Here is a 20,334-nt window from a genome sequence, read left to right on the forward strand (position 1 = left end):
ACCATGAATTCTGTCAAGGTCCTGGAAGAACTTGATAGTCTTTGAACTTGCAAAATGACTTATGTTATGTGGATAACTAATTATCCTATACGGTTTTTATTTTTCGTTGTTGAAAAAGACATGCATGACCACGAGTCACGACACGTTTAAGTGACTATGGATCACAGAGCACTATTGATGCCAACAAATGAAATGGTTTGAGGAAGGGGTTGAATCTCAACCCTGTTCAAGAAATGAACTCTCCAATATGTATCATGACGCTCAATGAGCACCATTATCTGTAGAATCGGTTCTCTATTCTGGTTCGGTTCTGATACGACGTATTTTGCCGCCTGAAAATCATAAAATCCCAAAACACCTTCCAAAATCAAACAACATTCTGAAGTAGGGAGGGTTTAAGAAATGGTTACTGGTTTAAGGAATTTCACAGACCGAGTCGGAGATGGTGCCGGAAAACCACTTCTTCATACTGAAAACGGCGAGGAATTGATTCATGTCCAATCCGGAGTCGCCATTGTTCTCGGAAGCCGACCTCCTGAATCGTCTGGAACTCTTCACATATCTTCCAAGTAATTTCCCATTTTTTTTTATCTTGAGAATCTCTGTTTTCTCTGCCCTCTTGGTTTTTTGCACTGAAACTGTTGTGAGTGGTAATTTTGTGCAGGAAAGTGGTGTGGTTGAGTGATGTAGAGAGAGAAAGAGGTTATGCTGTTGATTTCTTATCTATATCTCTTCACGCTGTCTCTAGAGATCCTGAAGCTTATTTCGCCCCTTGTGTTTACATTCAAGTACTCTCAATTTTCTCTTCTTTCCAATTGGTTTATTTGATGATCTCCATGGGGTTTCTAATCCTGGTCTTCTTTGATGAAGAAAAAAGTTAGGGTTTTTCTCAGTTTGGGAAGGAATGGTTCTAAATTTTGTCAACTTCTTTTTTTCTTTTCTTTTCTTGGTAGATTGAGACAGAAGAAGAAGAAGAAGATTCAGATTCAGACTCGGACACAGAAATTAATGAAACACTTGACTTATCCAAGATAACTGAAATGAGGCTTATTCCATCTGATCCTAACCAATGTACCCCTTCAAGTCTCCATCTTGCATTTTTTTCAGTTCAAACTATTAGATGAAGAGTATGTACCTTTTGACGTGAAAACCCTAAATTTGTTCTTTGTTATTGTGTAGTGGATGATCTTTTTGACATTTTCTGTCAATGTGCTGAGCTAAATCCTGACCCCGATCAAGGTTCTTTAACTTCATCGTCTCCTACTAGTATTACTATTATTATGGGGATATGCGAAGTTGAACTTCTTGTGACTAGTCTATGTTTGTCTCTCTTCAGATCATGATGATGAAGAAGATGACTAGATGAGCATAACTGGGGTTTTGGTGGTGCTGAGATGGACGGAGATGGTATGGTTTTAGCTCAGTTTAATAAAGATTGATATATCTCTCAAATCATCTTCTTATTCGGTGCTAATTATTTGGATTGATATGCATTTTCCTCTTTCTAGACGATGAGGATCCCGAATGGCTTGCAAATCCAATTGGTCAATCAAATGAGGATCATGATCTATCACGTTCAGTGCTTGAGGTATGGGTTCTGTCACTAATCGTCACTTCAAATGAAATTCTTTACTGTCTACGTAGGATGCTTGTTGAGTAGATTTTGCTTTGCCTTCCACTATCATCCCTTTTCTTCAGTTTAACCGGATAACCTAGTTCTACTGAGTTTTGGTATCTTTACCGTACCATGACTATATTGTTTTCTTGGTGGGTGTACTCTATCGAATAAGAACTAGAACAGATATACCCGTCAGTTGAACCCTTCGTGACTGGTTATATATGATGTGCTTTCTTTTACCTTGGAGTAATAATACCCTTAGCCACCTCACATCATCTAAGGAACAAAAAAAACCGCATTGAACTATGGATATAGTTTTTCTGATGAGAGTCTGAGGCAAAGAGGGGTCTTGGTGAAAGTCAAATTGGTGTATATTGCTCTTCCGAGGACCGCATTATGACTATAATAGACTCGATAAGATAAAGAACAGCAAGATATCCTTCAATCTCCATGATAAGCCTAGATATGAGCACTCATACTGACCAAGGTATCTTGGATTCATCGTTGATGAATTTATACATCGAAGTAAGGAACTAAGGATTATATGAGCTGTTTCACCATTTCTTCCTGTACATACAATTTTGAATGAGCATAAATACAGCTTTTTAACACTTTCCAGTTCTGAAAACTATATTCTTATAGTTTTGTTTTTTGAATGATTTATCTTCTTTGTACACATAACAGCTTCAAATTGAGGATCAACGCTTTGAAGATGCCGAGGAAACCGTAAGTGGGGAAGGAAGAGGACCAAATTGAGCTTTTTGACTATCAATTTTGAACCCTTTTCTGTATTTCTCAACTGATTTTGTTTGTTTTGTTGCCGTTGAGAGTAGATTATGAATTCGGTTTGTAATTTTTCAGCGTTCGGTTTCTTTGTAGTCAGCATAATGTCAAGGCTCATAAACTCATAACAAAAAAAGGGTTGACTATACAACCACTTAAATATGCAATTAGAGTAACAACTTTGTTGGGCTTTGATATGAAGTCCTTTTTGTGTGAACTAATGCTCACAAGAATAACAGATGAAATGACTAATCCGATTTGTTCGTGGAGTTCTTCCAGTTGATTAGATCACAAGTCTATGCAGCATTTGATGATGGCCCTTTCACTCTGTTTTGGATTTAGATATAATTTGAATATTCATTTTCTCTTCTTCTCTACTGACTTCAAATACATAAAAGCTGATGCTCTTAAGAGTGTAACTGGAGTGTTTTCTGCTCTTACAATCAGGTTTCAGAAGTATTCAATGAACTTTGATCTAACCAAGTTCTTTTTCTTTTTGATTAACTATTGATCTAAAAGTTCTTAAATATGATAATTGGAGAAAGGAAGATTGTGTGTGTTTTATGTGGACGTGAAGTTTTCTAGATTAATCTTCGTATGGTGACGCGTTGACACTGTTAAACCCAGTACGCAACCTGACTCGATCTAAAAGAGCCTTTCCAATTGAAATTTAATTAAATTCCACATGATTTTTAGAATTTAAAGACAACTCTTGGATGCAAAATTTAAAATTATGTTGTGAAGATAATGTGACACTATTTAATTTTAAGATGTTTAAACTAGTACCAATGTTTTCTCAACAAAAAAAAAAAAAAACTAGTACCAATGTTTGCAATATTAAAAAGAAAAAGAAAATACTCCATCGTCACTAAGTAATTTCTAGAGTGCCGCTTTGGAAATATCTTTTAAATAGAAAATTTAAAGTTGTGCCACGAAAGAACATCTAAAACTTAAAGACGAGAGTTTTCTTGAATTATACAGTGGAGATGTTCTAACTTTAAATCTAAATCTAGTACTCGTCTCGATCAAAGTGGTCATGGTCTAAATTTATTAGCTTATAGCTCTGCTTGAGCCTGCCTGATCTTAGTTGCCAGAGTTCGGATTTTTTTGGTCTAAAGAAATGATAGTCAGCTTGGACAATGGGTTACTTTTTTTGTTGCAAGAGCCTAGATATATTATAAGGCCAAGGATGAAATTCCCTCTCCTTCACGAAGACTGCAGAACTCCACATAGTACGGACTTCAAACCTACTAGATGATAGCCAACAGACGATGGGGCAGAAACTCACTCAAGCAAAAAATGTACTTCTCTTTTTGTTAGTGACTCGAATGCTAAAACAACAATCAAGACAAAATTCGAAGGTGGTGCTGAGATGGACTATCTAATAAAATCTCGTTCTCTTATTATTCTTCCCCTTTCAACCAAGAGAGCGTCTCGTTAACTTAATTACCCACTCTTCAACTGACATGCTACCCATTACAATTTATTTTCAGCACCGATTATCCCGTTCCGTGTTAGTAAAATGGATTTGATCTAATCAAACACTTCTACTCGTATCTTCTCTTTCTAGCATCCTGGGTTTCACGATGCAATTCTAGAACCTGCAATTTATATCAAACCTATGTTCTGCACACGTTGGTATTTTTGTGTCGCATGCTAAGATATTAAGAATGGACCACCTGTTGTAAACTTGTAATTGCATAGTTATCTTTCCTACTTCTGTTCCCACCTCCTAAGTCTACGTGTGTTACTTTCACTTCCCATATTGTTTTCTAGAGAGTCTATCCCAGCAAGATATAGACAAAGTAAAAAGGAAAGGGATACTAGATCTACTCAAATTTCTAGTGAAATCCACTTCACAAATACTTTGAAAGAAGAAACTCGTAGAAAATCTGTAAATAACTCACCTTCAAAATCCAACTTAAAGAGGAAGAGATGGAGATTGACATTCTCCGAGGGCGAACAAAACGTGCAACCGATCAGGTAGCACACATCGGAAGTGGAACACCAGATCGCCGAGAGTCTACCAGAAGGTGAATCATCTCTTAGCACATTCTAACAGCTTCTGTAGTTCATGACCAGGCCATGTTGTTGAAACTGGTTAACTTGATGTAGCAAAGGAAACAACAAGACGTGTTAAACTATTTCAACCTCCACGAAAACTATTTAGCTCTCGAAGAGGCAACTCTTCAACATCCTCAAAATCTAACATATTTTGATATCGCATAATAACCATATTCCATATTAGCACAATTACATTTATCAATACCGGCTAATTTTGGTAACTTTCATGGATAGTTTACACTCATAATGAAAAAATTCATCCAGAAGTAATGAGAAGATGCGACTAGAAACTGCAAGACAACTACTACAACGGAAGGGTCATGGATAATGAGTAACATATGTACATCCCCATTGTTGATTAACAAATCGAAAAAACATTCATACAGCCCAATTACAACAAATATAAACAAGATTCATTTTCTATGAACACGTTTGATCCACCTCATTTTCATTTAATGTTTTATAGTTTCAAAATTTGTGGAAAACAATATCAGCCACATAATAGAGTCTGTTGTATTATTGGTGTGTTAATGGAATCACTCTTAACAAATCGTGGATTCAATAAGCTACACCTGCATTGTTATAAAGATAATGACTTATAAAGCGTGAAAGGAAACAGTAAGGATGACATGGAACTAGTTTATTAAGAAAATGAATAACATAAGAGTTAAAGCGAAGGGAAGAAGTCAAAAATGGAAAGACTTAATATACCACAATCATAATGTTTTCGACCGATTTAATCACTAAGACTACGAAATAACGTGAACAGGTGTAGTTTAACTATTTAGGAAAACTAACTATTACCCAAAGTAACATAACGATGTTTTATTGGAATCATGTCAAAGATATCCATCAAACAGCATATGCGTGTTTTTTGACGACGTGAACTTTACAATTCCAAAGCTACAAATAACATTCCTAAAGCTAATAAATGAACACTAAAAACAGAAAAAGGAAAGAAGTAATATGTGATGCTTATGATTTTCTTTCGATTCGGAACTAGAAATAACCTGCAAACCATGGCAAACGTCCACGAAAACCTTTCCCTCGCATAATTCTCATTTCCTCTTTATAGGACAGTATTAGAATATATTGAAAAAGAGAAACAGACAAAAGAAAGGTAAATGGCAAAAAAAAAAATATAAGAATCGAAAGCAGAATTTAAATGGATCTACCAAACAGCACCAGAGTAAGCATAGATTCACCCGGCGCTTTTCTTCCCAGTGCCATAGTAACTAAGGTACCACCTCACAAATTTCTTCAACCCCGTTTGTAGATCTGTAGTGGGTTTATAACCAAGCTCCATCTGAGCCAGAGTTATGTTAGCATGGGTAAATTGCACATCTCCATTTCTCGGCATTTTCAACATAACCCGATTAGCTTTTACCTTCAAAAGCCTCTCCAAAATGCTAACTAGCTTTGTTACAGGCACGGGCGAAGTGTTCCCCAAATTGAAAATCCTTAATTGAGCAGGTCCTTTCTTCTTCCCACCAGTACCAGTACTTTTCTCAGCAGTATCTAATGAACCCAAACATCCCTTGACAATATCATCAATGTAAGTAAAATCCCTAGCAACAGTTCCATGATTTGGACCTTCAAAGATCGGAATCGATTTCCCTTTCAAAATATCTTTAGTAAAGAAAAAATAAGCCATGTCTGGTCTTCCCCAAGGACCATAAACTGTAAAAAACCTCAACCCGGTAATCGAAAGACCGTAGATATGATTATAAGTATGAGCAATTTCTTCACCAGCTTTTTTTGTAGCAGCATAAAGACTAGCTGGTTGATCAGTTCTATCTGTTTCTGAAAATGGTACTTTAGAATTCAATCCATAAACAGAACTAGATGATGCCCAAACAATGGCAGGTTGTGGGTTTGCAGATTTACAAATTTCAAAAAGATTAACTAAACCAGCAATGTTACTATTAACATAAGAACTAGGGTTTTCCATTGCATACCTAACACCTGCTTGAGCAGCAAGATGCATCACATGAGTAAATGGAACAACATCAAAAAGCTTCTTCAGAAGAACTGAATCATTAATATCTCCTTCAACTACGAAAACACCACTTCTTTCAAGCAAAGCTTGGCGAGATCTTTTCAGAGAAATTTCATAATAGTCATTGAAATTATCAAGACCAAGAACTCCATCACCACGGCGTTTCAAAGCAGCGGAAACATGAGTTCCGACGAAACCAGCGGCACCGGTGACAAGTACAGTAAATCCATTCCGAGATCTAACACGAGCAGAAGATCGAACTCGTTTTTCCCAATTAGAACCTCCCCAAGTTGAAGAAAGATATCTTCGTGAAGAATCATTGGAAGATGAAGGTGATGATCTGAGGAAGAATAAGATTATCAAACCAACAAAAAGACATGACCAAAAAGTAAGCTTGGCGAGAGAAAATTGCCATCGAAGACGATTTATGTATGGAGATTTGTCCATTTTGAACTTTCCAGGTGTAGAAGGAATGTTATCGAGATGTGATGAATTTAGTTTCAGCTGTGTCATTTGCAGATTAAAAATATCTTCCCTTTAAAACCCTACCTCTTCTCAATTTCTTCTTCTTCTTCTACAAAACTGATAATTAGGGTTTCCAGAATTAGGGTTAAGGTTAGAAATTTCCTTTTCTTCTTCAATTCTCTTTTCTTGTTTGCTCAAAGGGGTAAAGTTTGTAAATTTGGATCTTCTTCTTCACTCTTCTTCTTCCTTACATATTTTTGGGAATCTTATGGTTGGTTATTTGGAGGAAGGGTTCTTGCTTTTTCTCTCTTTGGGGGTGATTTTTTTTTTTTAGAGAGAGAAAGAAAGATGAGAGGAGAAAAGATGATGATAGAAGGAGGAAGACAAGAAGGCAAAGAAGGTCATGTGGTTGTGATTTGATTTTATCTAAAAAAAATTTACTCTCTCTCTCTCTCTAGATTTGGTTGCACTATTAATGGGGGGGTGGGGTTATCTAAAACCAATCTGAATGATCAAATGAAGAGGTGTTTAAATGTGTTAATTGATTGGATGGATGACCTTGAATTTCTCAATTCTTTGTTTTCTATTCTCCTCCTTTGGTTTTTGATTCATATAGTGAGTGGCAAGGATGATGACTAAATAGTGGGTGTTGGGATTTGAGTCTTTTAGGGTTTGGTGGAGATCATTTTTCAAACATTACTTATAAGGAAATGCAGTTAGAAGTCACCATGGATTTTCATCAAAAAAAAAAAAAAAGTCACCATGGATACTGACAGGAGCAACTTCGTCGGTCACAAATTTTGAAGTCATGATCGATACTGACAAGAGCAACTTCGTCGGTCATGTGATCACCACCTATTAGAAGAATAAAAATCACGGCCAACAGTTATATTCTATATTGACTCCAAGTCATGAATTTTGAGAATTTGTATAATAATGTTACAAAGAATTTGCGCCTAGTACATATATTGGCAATACTTCACATGGTCATTATCATTCCTTTTGCCGCTTTCATTTAGTTGGGTTTCAATATGTGATGGTTTTGAAATTGTTATGTATTTGTAGTTTCTACTTTATACATACATACATACATACGATAATAATGACCGCGACAAGATTGAGAAAATGTGATGACAAATTTGTTTGTTGTACTACTCGCAATTCTTAACTAGATACGTGTTAAGTTAAATATTGTTTCTAGTTTTGACAAATAATTTCGAATACCTTATTGAATGTGTGAATGTGTCAATTCCAAAATTTCTTTGTTAAATGTAAAGCTCTTTACAATTTACACATGTGCAAAAAATTATAAAATTTATAAGGCTAATTTACTTGTAATGAGAGAATTATAATAATCATAGGGTGGGATTTGATATTTTTTTGTTATTAATTACTATAGCGATTCAACAGTTATTTCTGCATTATAATTATATATATATATAATATAATATTGTCGAATGCTTCACAGGGAAATATTTAAACAGGTTGAGAAATATCTTTAAGTTTGGTTTAGGAGATAAGTGATCTTATAATATAATTAATAGATGTCTTATAAGGCCACCTACCACAAAAGAAAATTAAGAAAGAGGAGAGAGAGAGAGATAATTTTGAAAGAAAAAAAAAATTATGTAATGTTTAGCTGACGAGATGTTAATTTAGGGACCAAATGATCCAATGGAACAATCGAATTACTGGATCCAAAATAATAATAGTTTCAATTCAAACCTTTTTTTTTTTGGTGAATATAATATGCACTTCTTGAAGAAAGTAAAGGGGTAGAAAATTATCCTGAAAAAACTAAGTTATCTATAAAATCAACTTTTGGTGGATACTTAGCATTGAAGCTATATTATACTTTTTGTATGTTTGCTTAGGAAACAATCAAAACATACAACTTTTCAATATTTTGTACTTAAAACTCGTAATCGATATCAATAACAGAAAATGAAAAGTTAGTGCTAAGTATACATACTATTAAATTGAATGTTTTGATAGAATTCTATGACATGATTTCAACGGTTGATTTGTTGATCATTTAAAATTTCAGATGTTACATCCATCAATCCTAAAAATCAAAATTTGCAATTTCACTTCAACACATTGTAATAGATGTAATATTGGATGGGTGGGGGAACATCATTCAACGTAATTGAGGCATTAAGAAGGTAAACGATAAAAGTTTCTTCTTTTATTATTGTTACTTTGATTTCACTGGACCAAAGATTCCATGATTCAGCCTTGATTGTGTAGGTTAACAGATTAATAAACAATGGAGATCTCAAGTTTCTAGACTAATAGAAATGTCAATGCAAATTAGAAAGGTAAAATTCATGTTTGGCCCCTACTTTATGACCACGAAGTGACATTTACTCCCTCCTAGTTTGTTGTAGTTCGGCTTTTCTGACTATTACATCCAATTTTTGTTAGTGGTAACTTTTTGTCCCATAATTACCCTATCCTATCTTCTCTATCTTCGTTTTTATGTTCTCCATGCTTTCTCTCATCCTCTTCTTCTTCTTCTTTCAACTTCTTAGTCCTCTCCGTTTCATCTTCTTCTCGAATGAACCCTAAGAATCTCTATTGATGGAAGTTTTCAACAAAAAAAACACAAGGGACACAAGAGACGATTGCCTTCGCCTCTTTGATATCTTTTGAAAATAATTAACGTGAAAGATAAAAGCGCCTGTCTTCATAACATTTCTCTAGTAATATAAGGCACATGTCTAGCGAAGTCTCGAGTCAATATATTGATAAAACAAACTTACAACAGTTATTCAAGAGTTCATTTTTATATGAAATCTCACAAATCTCTCTTTATCCCCACCTTGAAAACTATATGTATAAATTACACATCAATCCATGCTAACATCAAACCTAGATATTGGAATAATTTAAAAGAGAGACAGAGACAATTAATAGAAAGGCTAATGTGGAATTTGTAAGAACATATTATAAAAGCAAATCAATGGTAAGTTGTGGTAACAAATACTTAATTCCTCACTTCAATTACTAAAATTTGATATTACAACAAGGCACATATTTCTCTCTAATGTTTCATTGTTCAATGCTTTGTAAACTTTTTAAGAACTTCGAAGTAGTCAGGAAAAGTCTTACGAGTACACCCGGGATCTTTAATGGTGACTGGAACATCTGCACAAGCAGCAAGCGAGAATGCCATAGCCATTCTGTGATCATCATATGTGTCAATTGCCGTTACGTTTAGTCTCTCTGGTGGAGTTATAATGCAGTAATCAGGTCCTTCCTCCACAGTTGCACCAAGCTAGAAAATAAATCCAAACGCGAGAAATTCAACAACATGATCGATAAAACCCTAAGCAGAACTAGATTAAATGGGTAAAGTTAATGACAGGAAACTAACCTTCCTCAGTTCAGTACATATTGCGATCATTCGTTCAGTTTCCTTCACTCTCCAGCTTGCCACTGACAAAAAGGAAAGATGAGTAAGGATCGAAGTAACATAGTTTACTGTGTTAATATAAGCGATGTAGAGTAACTTGATGATTAAATACTATGTTGGTTGTTCAATTTTCAAAACTCACCCTTCGCTAAAAATCCCACCGGCAGTTGTTACTAATTAGGTTTTTGAACTACTAGGTTAGTAACTCAAAACTTACTGTCGGCTAAAAGGCCCACGGTCTGTTGTTACTTATCACTAATTTTGAACTACTAGATTGGTTGTTCAAAACTAGATTGGTTGTTCAAAACTTACCTAAACCCTAGTTTTTGTTTAGGTAAAAAAACATTATGTTAGCTTTGTTATTTGTCATCCAAACCAACTATGGAACACATCAAATGGTAAGTGTGAAAAATGTAGAAGGATACAAAAAGGTTATTATGTACTCTTCAATGAAACCTTAGCGACAACTTACCATCTCTTATAGCAGTTGGGCCATCAGCGAAAAGTGCAACTACAGCAAGAGTCATGGCAACATCAGGCATTTTGTTCATGTTGACATCAATGGCGCGCAAGTGTTTCCTTCGGGAAGGATCTCGTGGCGGGCCTGTGACAGTTACACTATTTTCGGTCCAACTCACTTTAGCTCCCATCTTTTCAAGAACTTCAGCAAATTTCACATCTCCCTACAGTACCAGGTAAGAAATTTTGGGTCATGAGAATACAATAAAATAGATAAATTAGGGTTTAAAGCCAGATGCAAAGATGCATAAGAAGCCCCATTAGTACCTGCAGACTGCTAGTTCCACAACCTTCTACGGTGACAGTGCCACCGGTAACTGCTGCACCTGCGAGGAAGTAACTAGCACTTGATGCATCTCCTTCTACATAAGCCTTTCCTGGAGACCTGTTTAATATTTTTCGCTTTGGTTACTTTCGACTAACTATGGTTGCACAAAGGATTTGAATGATTTTACTAAATCAAACTTACTTGTACTTTTGACCACCTTTAACCGAAAATCTATCCCAGCTATCATTGTGTTCCACTCTGACACCGAATCGTTCCATCAATTTTAAGGTCATCTCGACGTAAGGGACAGAGATTAGTTTATCGATAATCTCAATCTCCACGTCTCCTAGAGCCAAAGGAGCTGCCATTAGCAAAGCTGTCAAGTATTGACTACTAATAGATCCAGAGAGTTTCACCTGTAAATGGAAGCATAGAATATAAGCATGAACAATTCAGGCGTTTGAGGAAGATGATTTTAATAACAAATTTACCAGAAAAAGAACACGCGGAGAAGATAGATATAAACCTCACCTTTCCTCCAGGAAGGCCACCATTTGCATTAATACGAACAGGAGGACAGTTAGTGCCCAAGGAACAATCTGCATCCGCACCAAGCTGCTTTAGACCCACAACCAAGTCCATTATTGGTCTCTCTCTCATTCGTGGGACTCCATCAAGCACATAACTATATTAATTCAAATTTAAGAAAGTAGTCAGATTAGTAATCTTAATGAAAACATAACTGTTTATTATGATTCGGAACACTCTCTATGTGCCTCTAACAGGTCAGTTGGCTAGAATATGAGAAAGACAAACAATTTCAAAAGAAGCATCGATTTTCTCGATACAAATCATCTTCTTACTATATCTTTATCTAAAAGTAATTAAATTGAGATAGATAACCTGGCATTTCCACCAGCAACAGTAACTGCAGCAGTCAATGGACGCATTGCTGTCCCAGCATTCCCCAGAAAAAGCTGAATTTCCTCTTTCGCTTCTTTTGCGACAGGAAATTGTCCACTGCAACCTTCTACAGTCGCTCTTTTATTCTCTTTGTCTTCTTCGACACGTAAGCCAAGTACTTCCAGAGCACGAAGCATATAATGGATATCTTCACTATCTAACAAGTTGTCCACCACAGTAGTTCCCTGATAAACAATAGAGGGAATGTAAAGTTTATTTTGAAAGCTTATACGATAAAAATAAAGCGAACACTACAATAATGCAAGACTTTAGAAGGTTAGCCTAATTTGGTTGAATTCACAGAAGATGTATAGAATATCAACTTTGATCCAGAACCTAATCTGAACATATAATTATATCAAAATTCACAAGCAAACAGCTGAATGAGACTAATCATGATTCATGATTTGATTAGATTATGAAAACACAAAAGGGCTATAAATCAAATAACTCAAATTTCAATCCTACTTCTCCAATATAAAAAAGATCGAACACAATCTCTAACCCAACTCTCTAATTCATATTATAACTCAATTAGCAAACATGAAATTAATTAAAAATTGAAACTTTAGATAGAAATGAGGAGAGAGAGAAGAAGAGATTAACCTCAGAAAGAGCAGCAAGAAGTAAGATCCGATTCGACAATGATTTAGAACCAGGTAGCTTAACAGTACCAGAAATTTCATTAATTGGTTGTAACAAGATCTCAGGTAAACTTGAAGAAGATTTCTCTTTCATTTTAGCAGCAATTGAAGCAGAAACCCTTAATGGAAGAAAATTTCTACCTGATGAATCTCCAATAACCCTTTCATACTTCAAATTACCACCATTTTTTCTCAATCCAGTTCCAATCCAAACATAATTTAAAAGAGATTTGGGTTTATGGGTTTTAGGGAGAGTATTGAAATTGCAATTACTCCTTTGAATAATGTTGTTACTAACTTGCGCCATCTCTCTCTCTCTCTCTCTCTACTTTCTCTCTAATGGTGGTTGTAATTTAACCTACCAAAAAAACTCCCTCCTGTAAAACGAGTATTTGAATAATGAAGGGTGCGCACGTTAAGCTGAGAGTTGCCTCCTTCTACGTCTCTATCTTTCTGTCTACTCTCTTACCTACCCAACCTCAAGATCTCATGAGGACCCGTTTACCCGGAATTATTGACCCGGTTGGTACTGGTTTATTTGGGACTTGGACCATTAAAACATCATTTTACCAAAATTCAATAAATCATAGATCTTCGTTAGACAATCGAATATGTGATCTTCGAGTTTCAGAGTGGATGACCAACCACTACACCAAAATATAGTGAATGTTTGTTTTTATTTTTTTGTCGAAGTTCATTAGGGTTAGTATAATGAAATTTTAAATCAACATAACTATATAATAAGCCAGTAAGTACATTATTTTATAATAATATCACATAGTTCAGTAGATTTGTGGTCATCTAACTCAAAACTATTTGACAATGATTGGAGTGAACCTTCGCATTTGTTACTTTTTTTTTTTTTGTTGTTACTTACTCAAATCAACTGTTTTCTGTGAGTTTGTTCTCACGCGCTTTATTCATATGTGACATTTTTCAGTCTAACACGTGTCTTTTTTTTTAGTATAGGAAACATGTGCAACTTCTAAATTTATCACTTTTGGTCTAACTTTATGCCATGATAAGTTTGTAGCCATCAAATTCAAAAATTAATTGGCGATGAATGAAGGATGAACTACTCTAAGTGATTAGACCGCCATTTTTTCGTGCAAGATTATTGTCGAATATATAGGTTCAATTGATGAAATACTTCCTTAGTTCCTCTCACCCCATAGATAGAATGTGTGAAAGAATTCGGGTTTATGTTTCAATAACCAAACCCAATATCAAAGCCTCTCCCACATGTGTCCAATGCTCCAATATGGGGTTGGTGAGTTTTTGTGTGGTCGAAATGGGGACGAAACTGATGAGAATTGAAACCTACCAACCTACCAAATGCTACACAAAACCTAAAAACCCACGTGCACTAAACAATTTCTCTCTTAGACTCACGTGCATAGTTATTCTCCTCCTCTGTGGGTATAGGAAGGTGAAGGTTTATCTGGATTGGCCATGGGTTTTCATCTTCTATCTCTCCTTCTCTATGTTTACTTGTTTAGGCTTGTAGAAAAACCAGTTGAACAGTTTTGAGTCCTCTACCATTTTTATGCCCATGAAGACGAAGTGAAAGGGTGGAGAAGGAGTATTTCGTCAAGCAAGTGAAGGTACTAGTTAAGCCTTGCTCGAGTGAAATAAGCGCGCGGATAATAGACAATGATTTCTTTATAGCGCACTAATTTTGGACATAAACTAAAATATACAAAGCTTGAAGGAGTAAAAGTAAAACAATCCTTTTAACATTTTATTTACGTGGAGTCTCATTCATATCTTGCGCAGGTCTTATTATAGTTGGTGCATGACAACTAAATGAATCATAAGAAAGTTCAGTTTTCCCCCTAAAAAGTTGTGCCACTTCCATTTGTAGAGAATGATTTATAAGATAATCTAGGGTTTAGTTATGTTTAATTGAAAGGTCTCGTATAACAAAGAATCACAAGAGTCCAAATGTTTATGGGTATCTAATTTCCTTAATATATAAAACTATATTAGTTTTCTATTTTCACATATTTAGGATGGAAGGGAGTAGAGTTGAGATGTTGGAGGAATCTGAATTGAATTTATTGAAAACAAAACTTCAGGTAATAACTTCCTCTCCAGAAAGTGACGGATGAGTTTTTTTTTCCTTGCTGAATGAATCTAACAGAGGGATTTTACTATTGATGGCTTGTTCCCTCTTCTTCCAACTAAGACACACTTATGGAGCCCAGTTTAAATTGCTTTGAGATGGTTTTAAACTACTGCCTCAATTTTAAAACCAAATGAAGCCAAATATGTGAAGAGAAATGCTGTTTGGAGCCCGAGGGAAAAGCGAGGTGAAAAGCGAACTAATAGGATGACGGCACCTGGCGAAAATCACGTGCAATTCTGAAATTATACAGAATTTACATTTAGATCCTCAACTTCACCGTGTTTAGCAATAAGTTCTTATTCTAAAATATGATCTGGACCGTTGAGGAGGCCAACCGTCCAGATCATTTCTCTCGTAAAGCAACTACCCAACCCAATCTCTCTCTCCTGTTCATTTGTGACATCAATCTAATAATCTTTAAGCAAACCTAATAAAATTATTTAGATCAATATCACCTCCTCCATTAGTTAACTATTCTTAACCTGAAAACAAGAATTTATTACTGTTGATGATGACGTCGCTGTTGCGGTCGCCCTTTGTTGTTGTTGTTGTTCTTGTTGATCCAATGAAGCAGCAAGATCGAACGACGATTCGGTTGATTTTGAATTCAAAATAAGATCATTCATCTTTATTGATGGTGACATAGGAAACAGAGGAATATGATTAATTACCTTCATATGATTTTTTTTTTGTTTCATCAGATAATTGCTCAACTGGGATTAATTCAAGTTAAGAATAATCGATGTTCTTCTTCCGTCCATGGAGTCCCTAATCAACCATTACAAAACCCTAAATCAAAGCAATTTGACACATAAAGACACAGAGAGAGAACTGAAATTTACCTCGTTTCCTATCACGGATTTCGGTGGACTTATGAACAACATCATCAAAGGCATAACCGGCGGCAACATCGAGATTTGATACATGAAGTTGTTTATACAGAGAAAGATTACAAACTAACACACTTGACAAATCGGATTCGGATTAGAGAGAAAAATAAATTAGGGTTGTGTAGTTGATTTAAGAGAGAAATGATCTGGACGGTTGGCCTCCTCAATGGTCCAAATCATATGTTAGAATTAGGACTTATTGCTAAACACGGTGAAATTGAGGATCTAAATGTAAGTTCTGTATAATTTCAGAATTGCACGTGATTTTCGCCAGGTGTCGTCATCCTATTGGTTCGCTTTTCACCTCGCTTTTCCCTCTCGCTCCAAACAACGTTTCTCATATGTGAACTATTTAGTAATAGAGTATACTGACTCATTCAAAGTTAGACTCACTCAAGATAAGTTTAAGTTTGTTTTTTCGTTATTATTTGATAAGCATATATAGTTATTGTAAATCTTATGTCTGTACATCAGTTACTAAAAGATATTGGAGATTGAGAGAGAACGTAGAGAAAAAAGGTTTCTCAAGAAGGAAGCGTGTGGGAAGACTTCGAGATGTGCTTAAAGAGGGGAGGCGCCTATAGACGCTCTCTTAAAGGAAATGAGCAAAATATAACAGGGATGGTCCGGGCCCAAACAACCAAAGCGGTCACTTTGCGCCCCAACCATATAAGGGCCTCCTATTTCTATTTTTGCATGTCATTTTGCAAATAGTTACAGTATTATATTTTTAACAAATTTTAGACATAAATTGTGACGCCCCGTGTTCCGAGACACGGTTTGCCCGGCAGTTTATAAAAGAAACTAAGTCTCAGTCTCGCTTAAACAGAGTTTCTAAAATAAACCAAAGCCAACACACTTATCTCTGTTATCAAACAAATAAAATGAAGCAGCGGAAATCTAATAAGAAATCATAGTTTTTGAAAACGAACTAAAAGTCAAAAAGACGAGACTAAATTTCGGCAGAGTTTCCTCTGTAAATTGAGTCTATAAAACCTGTAAAACCTGCCAAAACATACATATATACATGCACATAAACTCATATCACGACAAAACAAACTACAAACCCCAAACATCTCGCACCTACTATATACTACAGTGATACATATATATTCTTCGTTCTGATAATATACATAACTTCAAAATATACAAAAACAAATCGATCTCACATCACCAGTTGCTCACAAGCAAGATTAGATCGATCTGGAACTATAGTACCTGAACAAAAACAAATGAAGGAGTGAGATAACTCGAAAGTTAGCTCAGTAGGATACCTAGACATCCTACCCGCACCACACAGCAACATTTTAATAAAACAATAGTTTAGGTGATACAATATTACAAATAGATATTATGCACATCAAGCAAGGCAATACAGCAAGATAATTCTTCTAGCTTACCAAGATCATGACTGAATACGCCCTCAGTCGGGGTCACCTACTATTCGGCTAGGAAGAACCGTTAGGCCTTTGTTAGTACGTAGGCAGGCGGCGCCTTATCTAACAGTTGACTACTGCAGTGTACACATGGATCCACGTAATACCCCGGTAAGAGCTTCCGTAACTCTCCCTTCGTCATCATCGCCCATCGGGCTGGCTTGTGATCTCAATACGCATCGAATAGTAAATCTCACCCAAACAATGATACGCTTAGAATATGTCATGACTTACCCAGACGACTATAAGAGTATCGTCGCTTAGTAGAGCCATATACCCACGGCGATACAATTATCTCGTCTTGAGGCGCGTCCTATCTCCGGCCAGATCTGACGCTTCCTCGCAAGGTAACTCATTGACCATTCGAAGAATACCCAAACATATGCATGAACCTATAATAATATTAAATGATCTGATAGGCTCCCAAAGCTACAAGAACAGAGCCCTCCTAACAAGTCCCATCAACCGAAGGAGAAGCGCGTTCTTGTGTCTCAAGGTAGGGTAAACCCTGTTTAAAGCCAAGCTTTTACAAGTTTTCACTTTCAGGGATTAAGTATTTTCTTTTAAGAAAACTTGGGTAAACACCCTCTTTCGGTTCGGTGAAACATTGTACGTATCAAACACAAGACATTACAGAATTCAAACCACACTTACCAGTGGCTTCGCAGAATAAATAAACAAACATGGCATTGGGTCAGTCCCCTAATCACTCCAAGGGTCGGAATACCCCAACTCCCATCCTCTCAGGACCCCATTCCGGGTAAACTAGAATGGTCGTTACCAAACGGCTGGCCATGCACCGAGTGTAACCCTTGACATAATTCATGGCTAATCCATAACGTAAAATAAACAAGGGGACCAACCAATGCCCGTCGTAAAACAACCATTACACGTAACACAGATCAAGCGATTCCGCCTCCATGTTATACACGCCGCTCAAGCGATTCCGCCACCACGTGTTTACAATTCACACAAAACGATCACACAGATCAAGCGATTCCGCCTCCATGTGATTATTTTTTCAGAAAAACCAATTTGTTTTTAAAAGAGAAACATCCATAACATAGAGCACACCACATACATACATATCATACCATATCATATCATAAATTGAACTAGAGAACTATAAAAGGAAGAAAATGACTAACTATATATATATATAATGGTGAAACGGGGAATACCCGTGCTCCAAGTAAGATTCATAGGATCCTACCTCAGATGTAGTACACTTCCGGTTCGTTGTCGTCCACCTGAGATTCGGACTCCTCGGGTCTCTCTTCTACGTAGTATTCGCTTCCTGCTGAAAGTACAAGGAACAAGACGGTCAATTGACAGTCAGAAAACTGTCTGAGGAGATCTTGCAAACTAAGAAGACAATATATCTGAAGAACCCATAAACGATATAACATTCATTACTTAGCTTGCGTCCTAAACCATTGGACGATTCCATAAAGTCTATTATGTGATTCCGAGGTCACAAGAGTCACCTTCACTCTGACAACACGAATATCTTATTCACACCCTTAATATACAAATCCAACCTATATTAGGTTCCGTTATAAACCAAACTATTCTGAAGTTGTTCCTTGTAACGAAATCGACTATACCGAGTACTTTCGACCATTTAAAAACTTTCGTTGTCATACTCAATTAAGTTGAATCATATATCGCTTAAAGTATATTTATGCCCTTAACATGTTCTATCGGTTCTCTTTGCTAAAATCCGAATGAACCGTATCCAAAATGCATAAACACACAAAGTAGTCTTAATTGCGCACTGCGCACTCAAACAAACAATACTCTTTAGTCCTTAATCCGATTCAACTGATTCTTAAGTTTTCGGAAAGTTAACTTCACTCCTAGCGTTTCATTCTCAGGTGTCTTCTCCTAATTACGACTAAAACATACCGGAAAAACGTAAAAGATACGCAGCAGTGCATCAGTTTTACTGCTCGTATGCTGCATACTCTAACCATCATATCATCCTCATCCGAACTCCGAATAATCATTATAATATGTTTCTGGAATCGGAACGAGACGAGCTATAATATCTATGAAGACTCGAAATTCTTCCGAAGCCTTTAGGACTGTCTAAACACCCAAAAACAGTAGCAGTTTTGTTCTTAAACCTACTGTTTTTCATCAAGTCTTGACCTATTCATCCACTTGATTCTTCATACATAACTTCATAACTCTTTAAGTTAACTAACATCATAGAATCACACATAAAGGTAAGGAAATACCCTTAAAAATTCATTATACAACCATAGGGATCAAAATTTCTTACCTTGATTCCAATAAAATCGATTTCAATAGCTTTCCCTTGATTATTCTCTTCCAATTCCTCCTCAATTCACCAAGTTCTTCAAGTAGTAAAGAAAACTTCCATTAGAACTCAATTAATCAATCATAGAGAGAGAAAATTAAGTTTCCATCAAAAACCTAAACAAAAAAAACTGAAGAACAACACTTACTTCTTGATTGAACTCAAAATTTCTCTTTAAAATTCACCCAAACTCTCAATCTTAATCAATTTCTTCCCTTGAGCTTAAGCCCTAATTTCAGTCAGTTTGAAAGAGAGAAAGAAAATCTGATTTTTTTTTTTTTGGTTTCTCTCTTATCCAATCGAATTTACAGTTTAGTCCCTCAATTTCTATAAACTTGCAAAGCAACCCCTAAATATTTCCTGGTCGTAGAAAACACCCTATTTTCTGCACCAGTTGTTTATTTAGTCCTTGTCCTAACTTTCTCTAAACTTCAAATGGCCCTTCGCCTAACCTTAGTCTTATATTTTCTGAATCGAAAGCACGGGACGTTACATAAATCAAGTTGTAGCTTAGTGGTTAGGTGTTTAAAACTTGAGTAGAAGGTTGAGGGTTCAACTTTTCTCATCTAATTTTGTTTCATTTTTGAATTTTTCAAGTACTCTTCGTTACAATCTAATTTGGTTAGGTGTTTACTAACCAAACTTGAGCAGAAGGTTGAGGGTTCAACTTTTCTCATCTAATTTGGTTAGGTGTTTACTAACAAACCCTCACGGACTAAGAGTTTCGTAGACAATCTCAAGAGTTTAACTTTTCTCATCTAATTTTGTTTAATTTTTAAAACTTTCAAGTACTCTTCGTTACATGCTAAAATA

The 20,334-nt window shown here is 35.9% G+C and overlaps 3 protein-coding genes and 1 long non-coding RNA gene across 6 annotated transcripts; 1 reads left to right on the forward strand and 3 right to left on the reverse strand.

Annotated features, from left to right (window-relative positions):
• Positions 1-189: 189 nt before the first annotated feature.
• LOC147534468 (chloride conductance regulatory protein ICln-like) lies at positions 190-2,458 on the forward strand. Its single transcript, XM_086650130.1, has 7 exons — positions 190-569; positions 665-788; positions 954-1,071; positions 1,180-1,239; positions 1,337-1,360; positions 1,509-1,588; positions 2,303-2,458. The coding sequence occupies exons 1-7, from the start codon at positions 403-405 to the stop codon at positions 2,372-2,374; spliced, it is 645 nt and encodes a 214-aa protein (XP_086506256.1). The 5' UTR covers positions 190-402; the 3' UTR covers positions 2,375-2,458.
• Positions 2,459-5,432: 2,974 nt separating this feature from the next.
• On the reverse strand, positions 5,433-7,907 carry LOC147534469 (UDP-glucuronate 4-epimerase 3-like). Its single transcript, XM_086646000.1, has one exon. The coding sequence runs from the start codon at positions 6,975-6,977 to the stop codon at positions 5,667-5,669; it is 1,311 nt and encodes a 436-aa protein (XP_086502126.1). The 5' UTR covers positions 6,978-7,907; the 3' UTR covers positions 5,433-5,666.
• A 1,950-nt stretch (positions 7,908-9,857) lies between these two features.
• Positions 9,858-14,409, reverse strand: LOC147534470 (3-phosphoshikimate 1-carboxyvinyltransferase 2-like). Its single transcript, XM_086646858.1, has 9 exons — positions 13,594-14,409; positions 12,704-13,270; positions 12,038-12,282; positions 11,666-11,819; positions 11,336-11,550; positions 11,134-11,251; positions 10,820-11,030; positions 10,309-10,370; positions 9,858-10,209 (listed from the first exon to the last, which is right to left on the reverse strand). Exons 2-9 carry the CDS (start codon positions 13,046-13,048, stop codon positions 9,991-9,993), a joined length of 1,569 nt encoding a protein of 522 aa, XP_086502984.1. The 5' UTR covers positions 13,049-13,270; positions 13,594-14,409; the 3' UTR covers positions 9,858-9,990.
• A 2,282-nt stretch (positions 14,410-16,691) lies between these two features.
• Positions 16,692-19,775, reverse strand: LOC147534471 (uncharacterized). Of its 3 annotated transcripts, none has more exons than XR_015228290.1 (4): positions 19,670-19,775; positions 19,483-19,558; positions 18,409-18,495; positions 16,692-16,977 (listed from the first exon to the last, which is right to left on the reverse strand). It is a non-coding gene; the product is annotated as an uncharacterized LOC147534471 (long non-coding RNA). The 3 variants fall into 3 exon arrangements; XR_015228291.1 differs by having other exon boundaries at positions 18,409-18,492; positions 19,670-19,756; XR_015228289.1 differs by lacking the exons at positions 19,483-19,558; positions 19,670-19,775 and having other exon boundaries at positions 18,409-19,476.
• Positions 19,776-20,334: the final 559 nt, after the last annotated feature.

Source organism: Eschscholzia californica, unplaced genomic scaffold (assembly GCF_041429995.1).
Source record: "Eschscholzia californica isolate CP2 unplaced genomic scaffold, dmEscCali1.0.p SCAF_6, whole genome shotgun sequence".
Taxonomy (NCBI): Eukaryota; Viridiplantae; Streptophyta; class Magnoliopsida; order Ranunculales; family Papaveraceae; genus Eschscholzia; species Eschscholzia californica.